Consider the following 18,601-nt stretch of genomic DNA (forward strand, 5'->3'; position numbering starts at 1 on the left):
GAAATTACCACAGTTAAGAGTTCTACTAGCCTTTGGACTGTTTTTAAAAGAGGGCGCATGGGAGGTGGAGGGGGGTGTCAGTCAGTTGAGTGGCCAACTCTTGGTTTCAGCTTGATCACAATTTCGGGGTCCTGGGATAGAGCCCTATACTGGGCTCCACACTCAGTGGGGAGTCTGCTTAAGGATATTCTTTCGGGGGGCGGGGGGGAGCTGGGTGGCTCAGTCATTAAGCATCTGCCTTCAGCTCAGCTCATGATCCCAGGGTCCTGGGATCCTGCATAGGAATAGGGCTCCCTGATGCGTGGGAAGCCTGCTTCTCTCTCTCCCACTCCCCTGCTTGTGTTCCCTCTCCAGATGTGTCTCTGTCAAATAAATAAAATCTTTAAAAAGAAAAAGATATTCTCTCTCCACTACTCCCCCCACTTACACACACACTCTCTAAAATAAATAAATCTTAAAAAAAAAAAAAAAAAAGAGGGCTCAACACTGAGGTATCATTACACATTTGTCAGAATGAGCAAAATCTAAAAGACTGACAACGCCAAATGCTGGCAAGGATGTGGAGCAACAGGAACTCTTCATTCTCTGCCAGCAGGAATGCAAAACCGTACGGCTACTTTGGAAAGGAAATTTGGCAGTGTTTTAACAAAATCAAAAATACTCTTACCATAAAATCCAGTAACTTCTCTCCTTGGCATTTACCCAAAGGAGCAGAAATCTTTTGTCCACACAAAACCCTGCACACAGATGTTTGTTGCAGCTCTAATCAAAAATGCCAAAAGTTGGAAGCAACCCAGTCCTTCAGTAGGTTAATGGATAACTATGAAGACAGTAAAAAAGATCAGCGGTTGCCAGGTTAGTGAGGGATAAAAAGGCAGAGCATAGAGGATTTTTAAGGCACTTGGTCTACTCTGTGTGATGCTATAATGGTAAATCCACAGAATGTACAAACAGCAAGAGTGAACCCTAATGTAAACTATGGACTTTGGTGATGATGATGATGTGTCAAAGTTGGTTCATCAGTTGTAACAAATGTCCACTCTGGAGGGGAATGTTGATAATGGGGGAGGGGAAGCAGGACAAGGAGTTTAAGAGAAATCTCTGCAACTTCTCTTCAATTTTGCTGCAAACCTAAAACTGCTCTGAAAAATAAACTGTTTAAAGAGAGAGACAGATTAAGAGGGTACCTCTCCTCCAGCGTGTGGCTAATGAGCAATGTATCTTTCTGAACATGTTCAGGGGAGAGGAAAGACATCCATAATTATCTTTAGTGCCCAAGAACATTAAAGTTAACATTATAGGTAGAGGAAATAATAAAAGGCAGGAAGGCGAGTAATAGGATTATGGTGCCATTTTCCCTTCAGATTAACTAAAATAGTGAAAAATCGAGCGAGGCCTTTATTTAATTGAATACAAGCCTTTCTAGGCAGCTACTAACAAGGGTTACGTTTAAGTTAGGGTTGTTACAGGTTGTGCAGCTTAACCACAACAATAAATTACGATACGGTATTGTTCAATGGACCCCTTACACCCACAGACCCATTTCATGTAATCACACACATTTCTCAACCCAAATTACATACCTAAGAGGTCAAAACCACTTCAACACAATCTGGGTCCCAGACCAGTTACCGAAACTCTCAAAAGCTTAAAGGGATCTCTTCTCTGCGTTTGCTTTAATAACACCTGCCAAGTCCTAGGGAACCAGGTAAACCACAGGCATTTTTATTTGTCTCCCTGAATCTATGAATCAGAGATTAAAGAAGAACTGAGCGGCTTTTCGTACTTGTAGGCTGTCATCCCCAACAATTTTAAAACTCTACTCAATAAGGCCACAGAACATTTCACAAAGTGGATTTGGTTGGACGTCAGTTTTAGCTGAGGGTAAATGCTAAGAAATAAAGCCACCACCTCACACACTCTTCAAACCAAGGGTTCAGAAGGTCTCTATCTTATACACCAGGAATGAACATGTTTGTCCGTGCAAAGCCAACATGTTTGTGTACAATTTACAGACCTACTTATAATATGGTCAAGTGTCAAACAGATACCCTTTCATAGTACCTCCACCCCCTAATCCTCTCCCAAACAAACAAAAACAGCCTGAATTGCTCACTGAATACAAGAAGCTAGGGATTCCGTTTCATAGAGTTTTACTACTTTCCGTCGTTCACGTTCTCCAAGAGACTAACCCTCATTTACTAACTCGAACCTTAAATAAACTGCTTCCACCAACTTCCCCCTCTTCTCAAGCCCCCACTCAGAAGAGACATCTCTCTCGTCCAAGAAAGCTCCAGAGGAGGCTTGGAAGTGGCTGCCTCTGCAAATTCCTCCCTCTTCCTACCGAAAGGGCACTTCAAGAACTTGACAGTCTGGAAACACATGAATGTTGCTCCAATTCCATTCACCAGGACTGGATTTGAGCATGCAAAGTGTCTTTCTACAATCGATTTCTATTTAGGCTGCCAATTACACTGAAACTTTGGTGGAAATCTGCTTCCTAAGCAAATTCAGAATGCCATCCAGGTCCCACGTATAAGCTAGCACTGGGGGAGCATACACACCCCCACACACATACACACTCACTCCTCCGCTGAAGACTTTTGCTGGCACAGGGGCATCCTAAACTTGCCCCATTTCATTCCCAGACTGTCATCTTTGATCCACTCCCAGATTCATGCCTTTTTCTCCATCTGAAGATTCAGGCTAATCAGCTATTGTGCAGCAACTATGGTAATTTATCCCCTTGATTTCTTGACATTTTCCTCTCTGCTCCTGGCTGGGAAACTGTTTTGATCTGAATAGAATTGTCTGTATGGGGATTCTGCATGTTAATGATGTGGCTAGCTGGCAGGGATATTAGGTGAGAGCACACGGTGTACTTTTGCCAGTTATGTTTCGCCTCATCACGGCTATAGTGGCCTTTCTAACGCCTGCTACAGCAGCAAGGAGAAGACAACACCTAATCTTACCCTCTTCGGGGGAGCCTCGGGGGCTAGGTGGAAACAGAACAGACAGCCTGTTCTTTCATCAAGAATCTGGACTCAGACAAAATACCCCCAGGCACTCCACCACCAATGAAGCAAACACACGTACATCTTGCTTCGCAAGGGAAAAGGAGTCGGTCAATACCATGGTTTGAGCCCGTCCAAGCTTCATACCCTTCACTCTATCCAGTATAGTACAAGATGCTGCATTCGCCCGGCTGTATAATGCCGCTGCCACCCCTCACCCCAACCCCTACCAAGGAAAGGACTTCCAACGGAGGTGGGAGCCTCAGCTCGGGTACCCGCCCTTCCCTCTCAATCCTGGCCAGAAAACTCCACTTCCCGGATTCCCAGCCACTCTCTCCCGCCCCCTCCCCGGGCGATCAAGCTAGCGCCTTCCAGATGCCAGCGAAGTGCCGAGCCCAACTACGCACCCCCCAGCACCCCCAGTCAGGCCCCTGGAACTGACTCCGGGTTCCTCCCTCTCCCACAGCCTAGGGAGCCCCAGATTCTGGACTCACCCCTTAGGCTTGCTAGGACTGAAAAAAGTCCCACCCCGCCCCCCCAGCCACGCCACCAGCCTCCAGCACTTCCCGGGAGGGGCCTCCTCCCCAGAGGCGAAACGGGAACGTGGGTGGTTGTCCAGCAGCGTTCTCCCACACCCCGCGAGGAGTCTGACCCCCCAGGGGAGGCCAGACTCGCGTGGCCTCGGAGGGACACCTCCCTCCCCCACACCCCCCGGGGGCCAGCAGTTCTTGGCAGAGAGTGTGCTTGCTGCGGGCTCTCGGGAGCCTCGGGGAGTTCGGGGGCTGCCGGGTCCAGGTGCAGCCTCTCCCGGAGGCGGGCGGAGGTCGGCGCCGCGGCGCGCCCCCGGGGGGCACTCACGATGGTCACGCTGGCTTTGCGCAGGTCGCGGTTCTCCTCCTGCAGCGCCTTGCACTTGAGTTTGTAGGTCTCCAGCTCGATCTTCAGCACCTTGTTCTCCTGCTGCAGCGAGGCCAGGCGGTTGGTGAGCTCCTCCAGGCGGAACGGCGAGATGACAATGCCCCCCGACTTCCCACCGCCACCGCCTCCTCCGCCGCTGCCGCCGCCACCCGAGGTCGACGAGCAGGACGACTGCATGGCGGCCGAGCTGCTGCTGTTGCCCCCCGCCCCGTCCGTGTCGCTCTCGCTGGCGCTGTCCGCCATGGCCGCGGCGGGCTGGGGAAAGGAGGAGGAGGAGGAGCAGGGAGGCGGCGGCGGCGAAGGCTGGGCTGCGAATGAGTGGGCGCCGGGCGAGCACAGGGGAGCGCCGAGCTGGGCGCCTGGCAGCAGGGCGCAGACTCCGAGCGGCGGCGAGAGAAAGAGAGGGAGCTTCCCGCTGCCAAGGGACCTCCTCTGCCAGAGAACAGAGACCCCGCCCGGGCTCGGGCAGTACTGCACTGGGGCTCGCTCCAGCCGGGCCTGGCGCGCACGCTAGGCCGCCCTACAAAGCTGGCCGAGAGCTCCAGGACCCGCCCGCCGCCGCCGCCGCCGCCGCCGCCGCCGCCGCCGCCGCGACCCGCCTCCCGGCGCCGGCCCCTGGTCCTAGGACGCGCGGGCCCTGCGGGTGCTGCAACGCCGGGCCAGTCCCCGCACCAGCTGCGCGCCCGCCGCACGTGTTCCGAGGGAGGGCCTTCTTGCCCCCAGACCTAAGCCCCCCGCCGCCCAGCCTCTTCCGGGCTCGCGCCGGCTCCCGGGAAAAGAAAACCGAGTGCCCCGCTAGTCTCGCAGGTGCTGGGGACACGTGGAAAGGTCACGCCGGCTCCCGCATCCAGCCCTGAACGAGTCGGGGCCCCATCTTCCGCCGACTGCGTGTGCTCCTGTCTCCCTCTGTCTCTTTCAAACATAGACGCAGCCCTTTCAGTTTTATCTTCTCGGTGAGCTTCACGGGGAAGCCTAGGATAGCTCTAAGAGAACAGAAAGTTCCCCCGCCAGGAGCCCAGAGGGGGAAAACAACAACAGCCGCCACAGGTTAACCTTGTTAAGAAAGAATTTACTGAAGAGACACGCCGCTCTCTTTACTCCTCCTCCTAATAATCTCATAAACCTTACTGCGCTCAATTGTTCAAACAAGGTGCAACTTATTTTTTTCTTTTCCTCTTTGCATCTTGAGAACAGTGCCAGGACGTGTCACGCAATAGGACTGAGATACTAACACTTGTCTAATCCACGAAGAAAAAAAGAAACACTTTCTATGGATTAAAGCCCAATTCTTTAAGTGCCAGTTTTCCGAAGACATAGCATTTGCTATACAAATAATGATCAAGTGGGAATACGGCGTAACCATCAAAACTTTTACTAGGTTAAAAATAAAACATTAATTAGTATAATGTGATCTAATTCAGGGTTCTAGTTGTGAAGTATAAAAAATTTGAAATCTAAACTTTGATTCCCCCTCTTCCCTCCCAAAGAAAGTCTTGCAGGAAATCCGCCCAGCAGGTGAGATGATTCTAAACATCTTTAAACTATTGACACAAAACAGCTTTCACTTATGTATAAAAATTGGAAAGTGAAACTGACCAGACTAGTTATTATCTGAGCTTAGTCAAGGAAAGAACAAACACTTGGAAGCAGAAAATAGAAGAAAAAAAAAAGTGTGAAAATTTTCTATTGCTTTGAACTTTTGGAAACCATTATAATGTGTCAGGGAGGATAAAGAGGGGGACTTAAGTATTTTTTACTCTCGCTCCTCCCCTTATCTTTAAACCTAAACTTGATCTAATGATTAAACTCATTCAGTGGCTAATGGAAACTGGTACCTCGGAACAAACTACAACTCCAAGTGTTCCAAATGACATCATCTCTTACCAAGATGGCTGCTTCTAGCTGACAGCTGAGAAATGCCAACTGCAATTAACCCCCAAATTTCTCCTAGTTATTTTTTGGTGCTAAAGGACTTCTGAACTTAATCACGGTTGGTGTGGCAGGAGACAACAACAACAACAACAAAGAACGGGTTTGGCTCTTCAGAAGCATGTATCCAATGTAAATTGTTAGAAGTGATCCAGTGTAATTTTCCCTGAAACTTACTTCTCTTTCTTTTCCGGACTTTTCTTTTTGGGGTCTGGTACCTGAGACAAGCAGCTCGTTAAAGTAGAAACGGCTTCTGGGAAACTCACTTGCTGGGTGAAATGGGGAGAGTAAACCTAGCAAGGAGCGGCAGCCCCGGGAGAAACTCAGATTTAACTGCATTCTTTCCACTTTATTCAGCTCCGTGATAGAATCTTAGAGCCAGTCTGGCTTCCATACTTCACAAGTTTCTATTGTTCCCTACCCCACAGTATCTTAAAGCTTCCACTTTTAGAGCTTATTGCAACGGAAACATTCCTTCCAGGCAGAGCAACGGGCAAGTTGGCTCTCTCTTCGCTCTATCACCAACTACCTCAGAAAGACTGACTCCAAGTCAGCACGGGGGTGGGGTTTAAAGCGCCTGACTTTCTTAAAGGGCCCATGTTATAGGAAGCTTAAACATGTATTAGTCTTTAATAGAATCTGGAGGAAAACTGCATTTTGACATGGTATTTGTAGGCAGTAATTGTGTTTAGAAGACTTTGGGGGAAAAGCCATCTTCTAAAGCTTCCCTGCTGATACAGATGGGAATAAACCGGGGAATATTTTTTTCACTGTGGTTTTTATTGTTATTGCAAAGCAGAAGCGTGTCTAATTTTCAACTTCTTGTAAAAGTGATTCCCCTTATAAACAGACCATTTATCACAACATTGGTTCAGTAATAACATTACAATGGAAACACTAGTTACAAAACCAATAATATCATTATAAAACTCCTTCTCAGCTTTCTAGGGGAAATGAATCAGGATAGGTGGCAGTGTGTGCTGCCTGGAGGAAGAAGACGTATTTAGATAATCACTTCCATGGGAGAAATAATGAAATTTACCTTTGCCCTAAAGTCGAGCTGCAAAATATAAGGACAAAGGAAAAGAATACCTTATAATCTAATTACAAGGCACAACATCACAATCTTTCTTTGTCTAATGCCCTTTGTGCAGCTGATTTACTCTATGTCCTTGAACCTTCCAATTGGAAAATTAAAATAATGCCATAAATCATAGGGAAGTTTTGTTTATTTTTTATGGCTATATATATATTGCTGTACATGCCTAGTTACATTAATGCCACATACTAGTGATTTCATTCAAACTCGGAATGGGTTCTGTGGGTGGTGGCAAGACCCGTTGTTGCAGTTTTGAAAAGAATAGGAATGAGCCAATATGAGCTGGCTATCAGAGTGCCAGAATTCAGATAGAATCATAGAAGAACGGGCCACTTAGTGTTATCATTTTCTTGAAAAATAGTTGATTTCGAAATATATCCATCCATCCTACTATTGCTTATCTCCAACCACCCCATTTCTTTAACATGTTTTTTTTTTTCAATATTTTACACTTATTGATGTCAAACTAATCTTGCATACCCTGCATCCCACCCTGGCAAAAGATCATGACGACAAGATTAATTACATATCTCACCTCTATCCTCCTGTTTGTGTTCACTCATCATTGGTTCAAAGAGATCAAAACTGTCTCTACAAATGACAGACAAAAGAGATATGTCATCAGCTAAATTAGATGAGAATCAAGTAAGAATTTCAAAAATAAAAAACAAAAAATGAAACATATGACTTACATGTCTGGAGATTTGGCAACCTAGAAAATCTAAAATTTGTCTTGACACAGAACTTACTGAATTCCTGATCCAGAAATGCTTTTTTAAATGATACTAAAGGCACAGCAGAACTTGAAACAAAGTAAAGGGAAATCCCAGGCTCCAAAGCAAAGAGGAAAACTAGAAACGACCCAAATGTTCACCTACAATATAAATCCTGTTATATTCATGGAATGGAATAATATACAGCAACATGAATGAGCAAACTACAGCTTCATGAAGCAACATGAGTGAACCTCACAAATATATTAATAAGCAAAGAAAGACAGACACAAAAGAGTATATATTGTATGATAGCATTTATATAAAGTTCAAAAATAGGCAAAATTAACCTATGAGGTTAGACATCAGAATAATGATAGTCTTTTGGAGGAGATAGTGTTTGGGGTACTAGAAGATTTCTAATAACATTTTTTTTTTCTTGTCAGGGTTATTTGTTACATAGATATGTTCACTTGTGAAAAGATATCGGGCTATAGATTTATGATCTATGTACTTTACTATATGTATCTTGCACTTCAACAAAATGTATAAATCAAAAAAGGGGAGAACGCGGGCCCCTGGGTGGCTCAGTGGGTTAAAGCCTCTGCCTTCGGCTCAGGTCATGATCCCAGTGTCCTGGGATGGAGCCCCGCATCAGGCTTTCTGCTTGGCAGGGAGCCTGCTTCCTCCCCTCCCCCCCACCTGCCTCTCTGCCTATTTTTGATCTCTGCCAAATAAATAAATAAAATCTTTTAAAAGAAGGGCCGGGGAGGGGGGGCGAGGAGTGAGTCACTAAAACCACAGTAATGACCTGGCTGCTGAGACTGGAGCAGCAGCATTGTAGGGTTTGTTAATCATGAGTTTAATGCCCATCAAGGACAGAATTTGGGACTTGGGGCCATACAGGCAGGAAGATGTAACTAAGGAACCTACAAAATGCTAGTCAAAAAGCCACACCATGCCAAAAGTTTCTTACCTGCAAACAGGAAGGCAACAAGGAAGCTTGTTTGCCTTAAACTGGTTTCAGAGTTAAAAAAAAAAAAAAAAAGTCTTTGGAAAAGTTATCATCTAAACCTAAGCCTCATGGAGTTAGGGATTTCACGTATATACTTCATACTACCTGCATGGTCCAAAAATCCCCAACCTGACATAGTATCTTAAAAGTCAGTTTGGTTTGGGAAATTTGGGAATGATGGAAATGTTCTAGAGTTTCACTGTGGTAGTGGTTACACAAATGTATACATTTGTCAAATCTCATGAAACATACTTAAAAAGGGTATTTGCACCCTATGTAAAATCCAACCAAGAAAATAAGCTAACAAAAATATTTGGCATAAAGATGGTAGTATTTCTATTTTACCTGGAAGAAATAAGCAAAACTTTCCTCTGGAGACAGTCTCAAAATGAAAATGGGATTACAATTGGAGATTATAAAACACACAGAGAAATAATCCCTTTCAAATAAAAATTAACAAACAATAAAGAACAGGAAGGGTGGTGGGGCACCTGGGTGGCTCAGTGGGTTGGGCCTCTTCCTTCAGCTCGGGTCATGATCTCAGGGTCCTGGGATTGAGCTCCACATCTGGGCTCTCTGCTCAGCGGGGAGCCTGCATCCCCCACTCTCCCTGCCTTCCTCTCTGCCTACTTGTGATCTCCCTTGTCAAATAAATAAATAAAATCTTTGAAAAAAAAAAAAGAAGAAGAACAGGAAGGGTGGTATCTCTAGAATTTCAGTTAAGACAAGTGTTGGAGAGAGTTGGATTAGATAAAATTAAGTATGTTTAAAATAAAAGCCATAAAAGAAGGAATAGAAAGCATAAGATAGAAAAACACACAAACGGACTTGAAAACAGGACAGTACAAATTACAAAGCAACCAAAGAAAATATTTGGAACTTAAAATATATAGTAGGCTAAAAATCAATTAACCAAAGACCAGTAACACACTTGCAGCCACAAAAGCTAACTTTCTTTAGCTTGCAACAATAAAGGAGAATGTACACCACAGAAATTGTGGGAGGGGTTTGTTATAGGATTTATGCTTGAACTGGGTGATTCTAAGCAAGATTTAAGAGGGCAAGGGTTAGTTCTGAATTAGATATTGTCAAAAAGTGGAGGAAATTTGGTGACTTGAATATCTTGGTTATTTTTATCTAAGAAGCAGGAGCATAAGGGCAGGGCTTTTATTCTATTAGAATTATCTTATTTCAGTTGGGAACACCTGAACTGCCACCTGAGCAGTTTTTCATTTCATTAAGTGAATAATTTTTAAAAAACCCTCCAGGAGTAAATTAATGAGCAGACTGGACACAGCTGAAGAGAGAATTAGCAAATTAGACGATAGAGCTGAGGAAATTAGAATGCAGCACAGAGATATACAGAGATATAAGAGCAAGGTTAGAAAAGCAAGATCCCACATATATCTAGTAGGTATTCAGAATTAGAGAACAAAGTGGAATAATCGAGGCAATATTTTAAGTAATAATGGCTACGAACTTTAAATAATTGATAGAAAAATATGAATGGTCATATTCAAGAGGTAAAATAAGAATGGAATAGGATAGCAGCACCAGGTTGACTCAGTCAGTAGACTGTGTAACTCTCGATCTCAGGGTCATGAGTTCATGCCCCACATTGAGCATGGAGCATATTAAAAAAAAAAAAAAAGAATAGAATAAGACAAAAATAAAATAAAATATAATAAAAAAATAATATATATAAATATAAAAAATATATATATATATAATAATATATATAAATATAAAAAATATAAAAAATATAAAAATAAAATATAAAATATATATAAATATAAATATAAAATATAAATATAAATATAAATATAAATATATAAAATATAAAAAATATAAAAATATAAAAAAAATAAAAAAAAATAAAAATAGAACTATATCAAGAGGAATTCAAACATATATTGGTAAAAACTGAAGAACAAGTACAAAAAAATTAAAACAATCCTATATAAAACCAGAGAGAAAACCAAAACCAGAGACTACTTCAAAAGACAATTATCTATAATTAGAGTGTTAATAGATATCTTAATGGCAACAATGGAAGCCAGAAGACAATACAATAATAACATCAAAGTGCTAAGAAAAAATGACTATACTGGGAATTTATGCACAGCTATGGTACTCTTTAAGAATAAGACTAAATAATGGGCACCTGGGTTGCTCAGTCATTAAGCGTCTGCCTTCTGCTAAGGTAATGATCTCAGGGTTCTGGGATCGAACCCCATATCAGGCTCCCCACTCAGCAGGAAGCCTACTTCTTCCTCTACAGCTCCCCTTATATTCCCTCTCTATCTCTCTCTGTCATAAATAAAGAAAATCTTTTTTTAAAAAAAGAATAAGACTAAATTAAAGACATTTTAAGACAAATACATTACCACAAACAGTCCAGCTCAGAGACTTTCTAGATGTTCTTCTAGAAGCAGCAAGATATAAGAAAGAACCATGAGCAAAGTAACTTGGAAGGAAGTGTCTAAATTTAAACAAATACTGACTACATAAGTATAAAAAATATAAAAAATAACGGTGATCAATATGGGAGTTTAAAAACCAACAATAATAATTACCACTTTAGGGAGAAATAAAATACTGGAAAATAACAACAAATGGGAGAGAGGAATTGGAGTTAAGGCATTCTAAAGCCTTTGTGATGTTCAAAAGGAGAGTAAAGATAATGATTCACTTGTTGTTTTTCTTTTTTTGAGTAATGCATGTTAAAATTTTAAAGTAAACGATTGAAGGTATAGAAATGAAATTTTTAACATTTGAATCAGTTAAGGGAGTAAAGGAGAACCAGCAAATACTTGTTCAATCCACTGGGAAGTTTTAAAAAAATAAAAGAAGAAAAGAGCCAGAGAAAATCAGAATAAATAAAAATCACACACATACACCCAAAGATTGTAGAAATTTGTACATACATATCAGAAAGCATAAGAACTATAATTGAACCTATCTATAGAGGCACAGAGATAACCAGAATGGGGGGGGGGGGAAATCTAGCCATCTTTCTCACAAGACTGTCAAGACTTAAAAATTTGAAAATAAAAGATTGAAAAAAGATGTATTATACAGATACCTATCAAAAAAAAACTGAAGAAGTCAGATTAAGCCCCTTAAAGAAATCAAAAGTGCTATAAGATATAAAAGAAAGGAAGCATCCAATAATTAAAGGAACAAATAACCATGAAAATTTAAAAAAAAAATTTATGTATCCAGTAGTAATATAGCCTCACATATATGTACTAAAAATTAACAGAATCATGTGGAAAATTGACAAATCCATAATCATCATAGGTGATCATAGCACATCTCTCTATTGAAAGATTAAGCAAATGAAAAAAAGAATGAAAGATTTGAACACAATAAACTTAACAGGCTTGATCAAGTGTGTGTGTATGTGTGTGTATGTATCTTTATAACCCAACAATTATGAAACAAGCACTCTATTCAGGCACATAATTTACCAAAAGTGGTAATGAACTAAGCTACAGAGCAGGTCTCAGCGCACAAAATCCCATATTTACTAGGTGCTTGCCCTGTGCCAGGTGCTGGCTAAATGCTTTAGTGCTTCACATGTGTTCATTTGTTTAATCCTCAGAACAACCCTACTTGAGTATGTAACTATTTTTATCCCTGTTTTTAAGATGAGGAAACTCAGGCTAAAAAAAAATTTAGAAAATTGCCCCAGCTCCTCAAATGACAAATTGGAGGACTGGAGTACAAAATAATGCGGTCTGTAAACATGCACATTTTTTCCTTTAGAGAGAAAATTTTATAAGATACACACAAGCACACATTCTCAACACCCCAAATTACTAAGTTTTGCAATTTGGTCATATTTCTTTTATTATTTTCCTTTTTTTCTAAAAAGGACAGTATACTTAAACAGTTAGTCTCCTTCAACAACAACTCAGTTTGGGACGCCCGGGTGGCTCAGTCAATTAAGCACTGACTCGGGTCAAGATCTCAGCATCTTGATCTCAGGGTTATGAGTTCAAACCCTGCGTTGGGTCCCATGCTGGGTGTGGAGCCTACTTAACACGTAATAATAATAAAATAAATAAAAGAACAATAACAACTCAGTTTGATTCCCTGCCTCTTTTCCACGATAGACAGGTTTCCTTCCAGTTTATATTTTACATATTCATGATGGCCAATACTTGTGATCATTAAAAATGTTTTGTTTTGGTGAGGATGCATATGCAAAAGTGCACATATACATGGGAATCCTTTTTAATAGTTATTTGGAGAAGGAAGGAAAAGGCATTTTGTTTGTATGTGTGCATGTGTGTGTGTTTATGTGTGTGTGTGTGTGTGTGTTTAGATTTTATTTATTTGTTTGAGAGTGAGAAAGCTTGAGTGGGGGGAGGGACAAAGGGAGATGGAGAGGTAGAAACAGACTCCCTACCAAGCAGGGAGCCTGACACGGGACTTGATCACCAGGACCCCAGGATCATGACCTGAGCTGAAAGCAGATGCCCACCTGACTGAGCCACCCAGGCGCACAGGAAAGGGCATTTTGATGAGGAAACAATGGCTAATGGCAAACCAAAAACAATGAAAAACTTAATGAGGCCAGAACATGAGCCATAAGAGAGAAAGTGACTAAAGATGTAAATTGTGACCAGCTTTGAAACATTTTTTTTTATGCCATAGCAATGAATTTGGATTTCATCCTGTAGGAAATAAATCAGAACAGTTGTCTTTTTCTTTCCAAAGAAGAAAGTGGTAGGCTTAGATATTCTAAAGTAAAATAGAGACATTACAATGTTTCCCTCCAAATAATTTTCCTGCATGACCCCAATACAGTTATTGTTACCAATAAAAATTAATAGTAATTCCCTTACTATCAGTGAAGACTCCATACTGTAACAGTACTCTATTTTTTAAGTAAGTTCTATGGCCAATGTGGGGCTCAAACCCACAACCCCAAGATCAAAAGTCACATGCATTACTGCCTGAGCCAGCCAGGAACCCCTTAGTACCCTACTGATAGCATCATTTTCCTGATTGTCACCAGTAGGTCTTTTACAATTGCTTATTCAAACCAAGATCTAACCAAAGACCACACATCACTGCATTGCATTTTCTGGGTCTCTTTAGTCTCTAATTTTAATAAAGCCCTTTCATCACTTTTCTCATGTCATTAAAATGCTGAAGACACTTATGCAATACCCCACTTCTAGATTTGCCCAATTCTTCCTTTTAATATGGTTTTTAACTTTTCCTTCTGCCCTTTGTATTTCCTAAAAACCAGAATTTAGGTGTAAAACTTGTTCAGATTCAGGTTAAATATTCTTGGCAAGAATATTTCATAGGTGATGCTGTGCTTCACATCGTAACACATAGAGGAAGAACATAATGTCTGGGTGTTGACTAAAAATGGACACTAAGGGGCGCCTGGGTGGCTCAGTGGGTTAAAGCCTCTGCCTTCGGCTCAGGTCATGATCTCAGGGTCCTGGAATCGAGCCCCACATCAGGCTCTCTGCTCGGCAGGGAGCCTCCTTCCCCCTTCCCTCTCTGCTTGCCTCTCTGCGTACTTGTGATCTCTGTCAAATAAATAAATAAATAAATAAATCTTTAAAAAAATAAATAAATAAAATAAAAATGGACACTAAGATTAATCCCTGAGTTAAAGGGATGATATTCAGTTTTCACTCTTGCAATACTATGGTTTACCTTTTTCTACCAACAAATAATAGACAGGGTGACATCATGGCAACGGATACATTGTCATCTTGTCTCCTATCATCACTTGACCTAATGATTTCAACATCCATGGATGATCCTAGTTTCAATCAGTAATTTCAGCTGTCATTCTTTTGTAAAGAAGAGTTTTTTCTCAGTAGCTAGGATTACGTAGTTGCCCTGATATATACGATTCTTACTGAAAATGGCTTCATTATAGGACATGTACTCTTACCAACCATGATTCCTTGCCTTGCCATAAAATCAATATCAAGCTTTCTGATAATAATGCAATTAAATGTTAAATCATTAATAAGATATAACTAAAATAATATATATTATGTATATTAAGGAATTTAAAATAGTTTCTAAATAAATTGTGGGTCAGAAGTGAATTAAATATGAAAATTAACAGACATTTATAACAATGATCGTTTAAAAATCTACTAATCAAACACGAGGGATGCTGCTAAAGTAGCAAAATGCCAGATAAACAACTAGTAGGAGACAGCAAGGAAAAACAGGTAAGGTGAAACACCTGTACCAATTTTAAGGCAAGAAACAAAAAATGTAGTTAAAATATACAATTTTTGTACGAAAAACATTATTTGCCAAGAACAAATAGAAAACCTAGATGTAACCATCGAACAAATTGAAGCAGAGGTTTAAAATGTTCCTCCAAAAAATACTCTCCTCCGAGCTCTGAAAGATTTATAAGAGAGTGCTCCCAAACAATCTGAGAACAAATAATCCCTGTCTTATACAAACTGTTCCAGAAAATAGAAAACAAGGAAATAACTCACAACTATTTTATGAGGACAATAAACTTTATCCTAAAACCAGAAAATGGCAGTGTAGAAAGAAGAAAGAAAGAGAAAGAAAGAAAGAAAGAAATTAATTTAAAGGTATTAGATTGCTAAGTATCCACCAAAACTATTCTTTCCTTTTTTAGGCACTCAGACAGACAAGATCTCCCAATGTCACTAGCATTTGGGCATGGGAATACAATCGTGTTCCCCAGAGTGGAATCTAAATGGAAGTGATGTATGCCACTGCCACACATGAAGAATAAAAAATCTTAAGCATAGTCCTCCTTACTCTTTTCTTTTGTGGCTAACTGTAATGGTAACCCTCAGGGCCCCTGTAGGGAGCACAAACTCAAGATGGCAGAACCCCTGTCAGCCTGGACCCCTAAGAGACTGCATATAGCAGGTAAGATGTTTGCATCTCTTATAACTGACAAAGTATTAGTGTCCAGAATATATAAACAACCCCTATATGTGAATGAGAAAAAAAAAAACAAAACAAAACAGTCCATTAGAGGGAAAAAAGGCAAGGATAGTGATCAGACAATTTGACAGAAGCAGAAAACCAGACTGCCAATGAACAGGTGACAAAATGCTCACTCTTACTACTAGTAAGTGAAATCCAAATTAATACCACAATAAAATACCTTTGCATAGCCTTCATATGGCCAACAAAATTTAAATCTAGATGTTGGTGAGAACATGAAGCAACGAGAACACTCTTGTCTTACTCATTGCTGATAGAATGGTAAGCTGGAGAACAGTTTAGTAATACTAAATAATAGTAATAAATAGTAATAAAATAGTAATAAAAGTAATAATAAAGTTGAAAATGCATGTTTCTTATAATCCAGCGATTCCTTAGTATGCATTCTGGAAAACAATCACACAAGTACACAAGAAAACATTAACAAGAATCTTTGCACAATTGCGTGAAGTAGCAAAATCTGGGGACAAAGAAATGTTCATCGGTAAGAGAGTTTATAGATAAACTCATTCTGCATAGCAAGAAAAATACATTCTCTAGAGCAATATGTATCCATATAGATAATTCTCAAAAACATGTTAAGGAACAACAAAACAAGCAGCAGAAACATAGTACATATAATGATTTAAACGTAGGCAAACCAATCATCATTGGTGAGTACTTACATATGCTGTGTATATATGAAGTCGTGTATTGATAAACACCAATTTCAAGATCGTGGTTACCTCTAGGAAAGAGGAGAAGATAATAGCGGGCTTCAGCCGTGTTTGTAATGTTTTATTTCTTTTAAAAATAAGTATGTAAAAAATTGGATGCCAATGTAACAAAATGTTAAGATTTGACAAGGCTGGAGGATGCATGGCAAGCTGTTTTAATACTTTTCTGTGTGTTTCAAATACAATCGGTCATTACTATTTGCGGATTCCATATTTGTGAATTTCCCTCCTCCCTAAAATGTATTTTTCACCCCCAGATCAATATACGTAGTGCTGCTGTGGTATTTTGCAGACACGTGCAGTGTTGCAAAATTGGAGTCACCTGGTACACACATTCCCAAGGTAGAACAGGGGAACACTCAACCTGTTTGTTTCAGCTTTTATACAGTAAGAAGCGTCGCTTTCATGGTCTGTCTAGTGCCTCCTGTTTTGCATCTTTATGCTTTCTGTTGATACTTCCACTGTTTAAAATGGCCCTCAGATGGACTACTGAATACTGTCCAGTATCCTAAGCTGGCTAAGACTGTGACAGGTCTTAGGGAGAAAGAGGGCATGTGTTACAGAAGCTGCCTTCAGTCATGAGTTACAGTGCTGCTGGTCATGAGCTCAGTGTTAATGGATGAACAGTAGATATTAAATAAGGAGTCATTAGAGAGATACATACATAAAGCAAGATTATATATTGATGGGTTGGTGAAAACTCTGTGACCAAAAGCTCGGAGGAAACTAAATCTGGATTTCTCCTGGAAGGAATGGCTCCTACTTCAGTGTTTGCTAATTCAATAATTCACTAAAACACTAATTTAATATTTGCAGATACAGTACAGACAATAACTACCACGAATAATAAGAATCAACTGTATTTAATTGAAAATATAATATGTATTTCTAAGAAAGGTGCAGGCTGTGGTATCTCCCTAATAAATTTGAAAAAAAAGGAAAAAGAAAAAAATGTCAACGTTAGAAAGAAGACAGTGTTTAGAATGGACCTAATTTAACTATGGAATGATCTGGACTATGTTATTCATAGCCCTTTCTCTTGTTCTAAGATACATTTTTATATTGCACTTTTTACACTTTTGAAACTGGGATGCACCTTATTGTCTATGTGTTTATGTGGAACTATGCTTTTGATACCCAAGCACGGGGAGAGGCAGAGGGAGAAGCAGGCGCCTCACTGAGCAGGGAGCCCCACGCAGGGCTCAGTCCCAGGACTCTGGGATCATGACCTGAGCGGAATGCAGATGCTTAATGACTGAGCCACCCAGGTGCCCAGTGATGTTTTATAGTATAGTAAATATGGTGCATTTAAGTAATTCTGATAAACTTTATTGATATCCAGTGATTTCAAGGAGAGGTGGGTATGTGGCTGGTGGTCATGGACACACCCTGTATGTTCCATCTGAAACCTCTACCAGCCTCTGCCCTATTTAGGTGGTGGATATCACTAACCTTTATCATTGTATTTCCCCCTCTACTGATGGAAGACATGGGAGGAAAGAGGAAACAACCTTGAAGAATAACCATCTCAGGTAAGAGAGGCTGAGGGATGTAACAGCAATGGGGAGTGTTGGCAGATGAGAGGAAGGTGGAGTTCTTAAAGGTAAGAAAAAGAACAGGAAGGAGAGATGGTGTGAAAACCAAATCTTGCAACGTACCTAGTTAATAATTTTTTATTTTGGAACCATGTAAATGCTTTGCATAACTAAAAACAAAGCAAAAGGTTTTAATATTTAATAAAAGAATTCCTAAAAATCAAAAACTAACTCACACAAAGGAATACAGGAATCCTCTGTACTCCCTTTACAACTCTTCTGTAAGTCTAAAATTATTTTGAAACAAAATTTTTTAAAAAAGATGAACTGAAGCAAATAATCTTAATTATATATCAAGTTGGTGGCACAATGATAGGAGAAATTTCCAATGTCTATATGGTAGGCAAAACAGCAGCCCCTCAAAGATGTCCTCACTCAAACATCTGAAACCTTCAGGATGTTACATTGAAATGGCAAAAGAGATTTTGAGGGTGTGATGAAGATTATGGACCTTATACTCGGGACATTTTCCTGGATTATTTGGTGGGTCCAGTCTAATCACACAAACCCTTAAAAGCAGAGAACTTTCTCTGCTGGAAAGCAGAAAGGATGTCAGAGACTCTTGCAAGCATGACAAAGATTCAACATATTTTGGGGGGAACCGACACGGAA

At 40.5% G+C, this 18,601-nt stretch overlaps 1 protein-coding gene across 1 annotated transcript in view; it reads right to left on the minus strand.

The window, feature by feature from the left end:
- LOC111144710 (coiled-coil domain containing 6) overlaps positions 1 to 4,485 on the minus strand; it is a 107,354-nt gene extending 102,869 nt beyond the window's left edge. The window contains exon 1 of the mRNA XM_022499146.1: positions 3,873 to 4,485. Coding sequence (XP_022354854.1) covers positions 3,873 to 4,175 — 303 coding nt within the window. The 5' untranslated portion in view covers positions 4,176 to 4,485. The remainder of the gene's footprint in view (positions 1 to 3,872) is intronic.
- Between the last annotated feature and the right edge of the window lie 14,116 nt (positions 4,486 to 18,601).

The sequence above is a fragment of the Enhydra lutris genome, unplaced genomic scaffold, assembly GCF_002288905.1.
Source record: "Enhydra lutris kenyoni isolate GAN:26980312 unplaced genomic scaffold, ASM228890v2 scaffoldscaffold12, whole genome shotgun sequence".
NCBI lineage: Eukaryota > Metazoa > Chordata > Mammalia > Carnivora > Mustelidae > Enhydra > Enhydra lutris.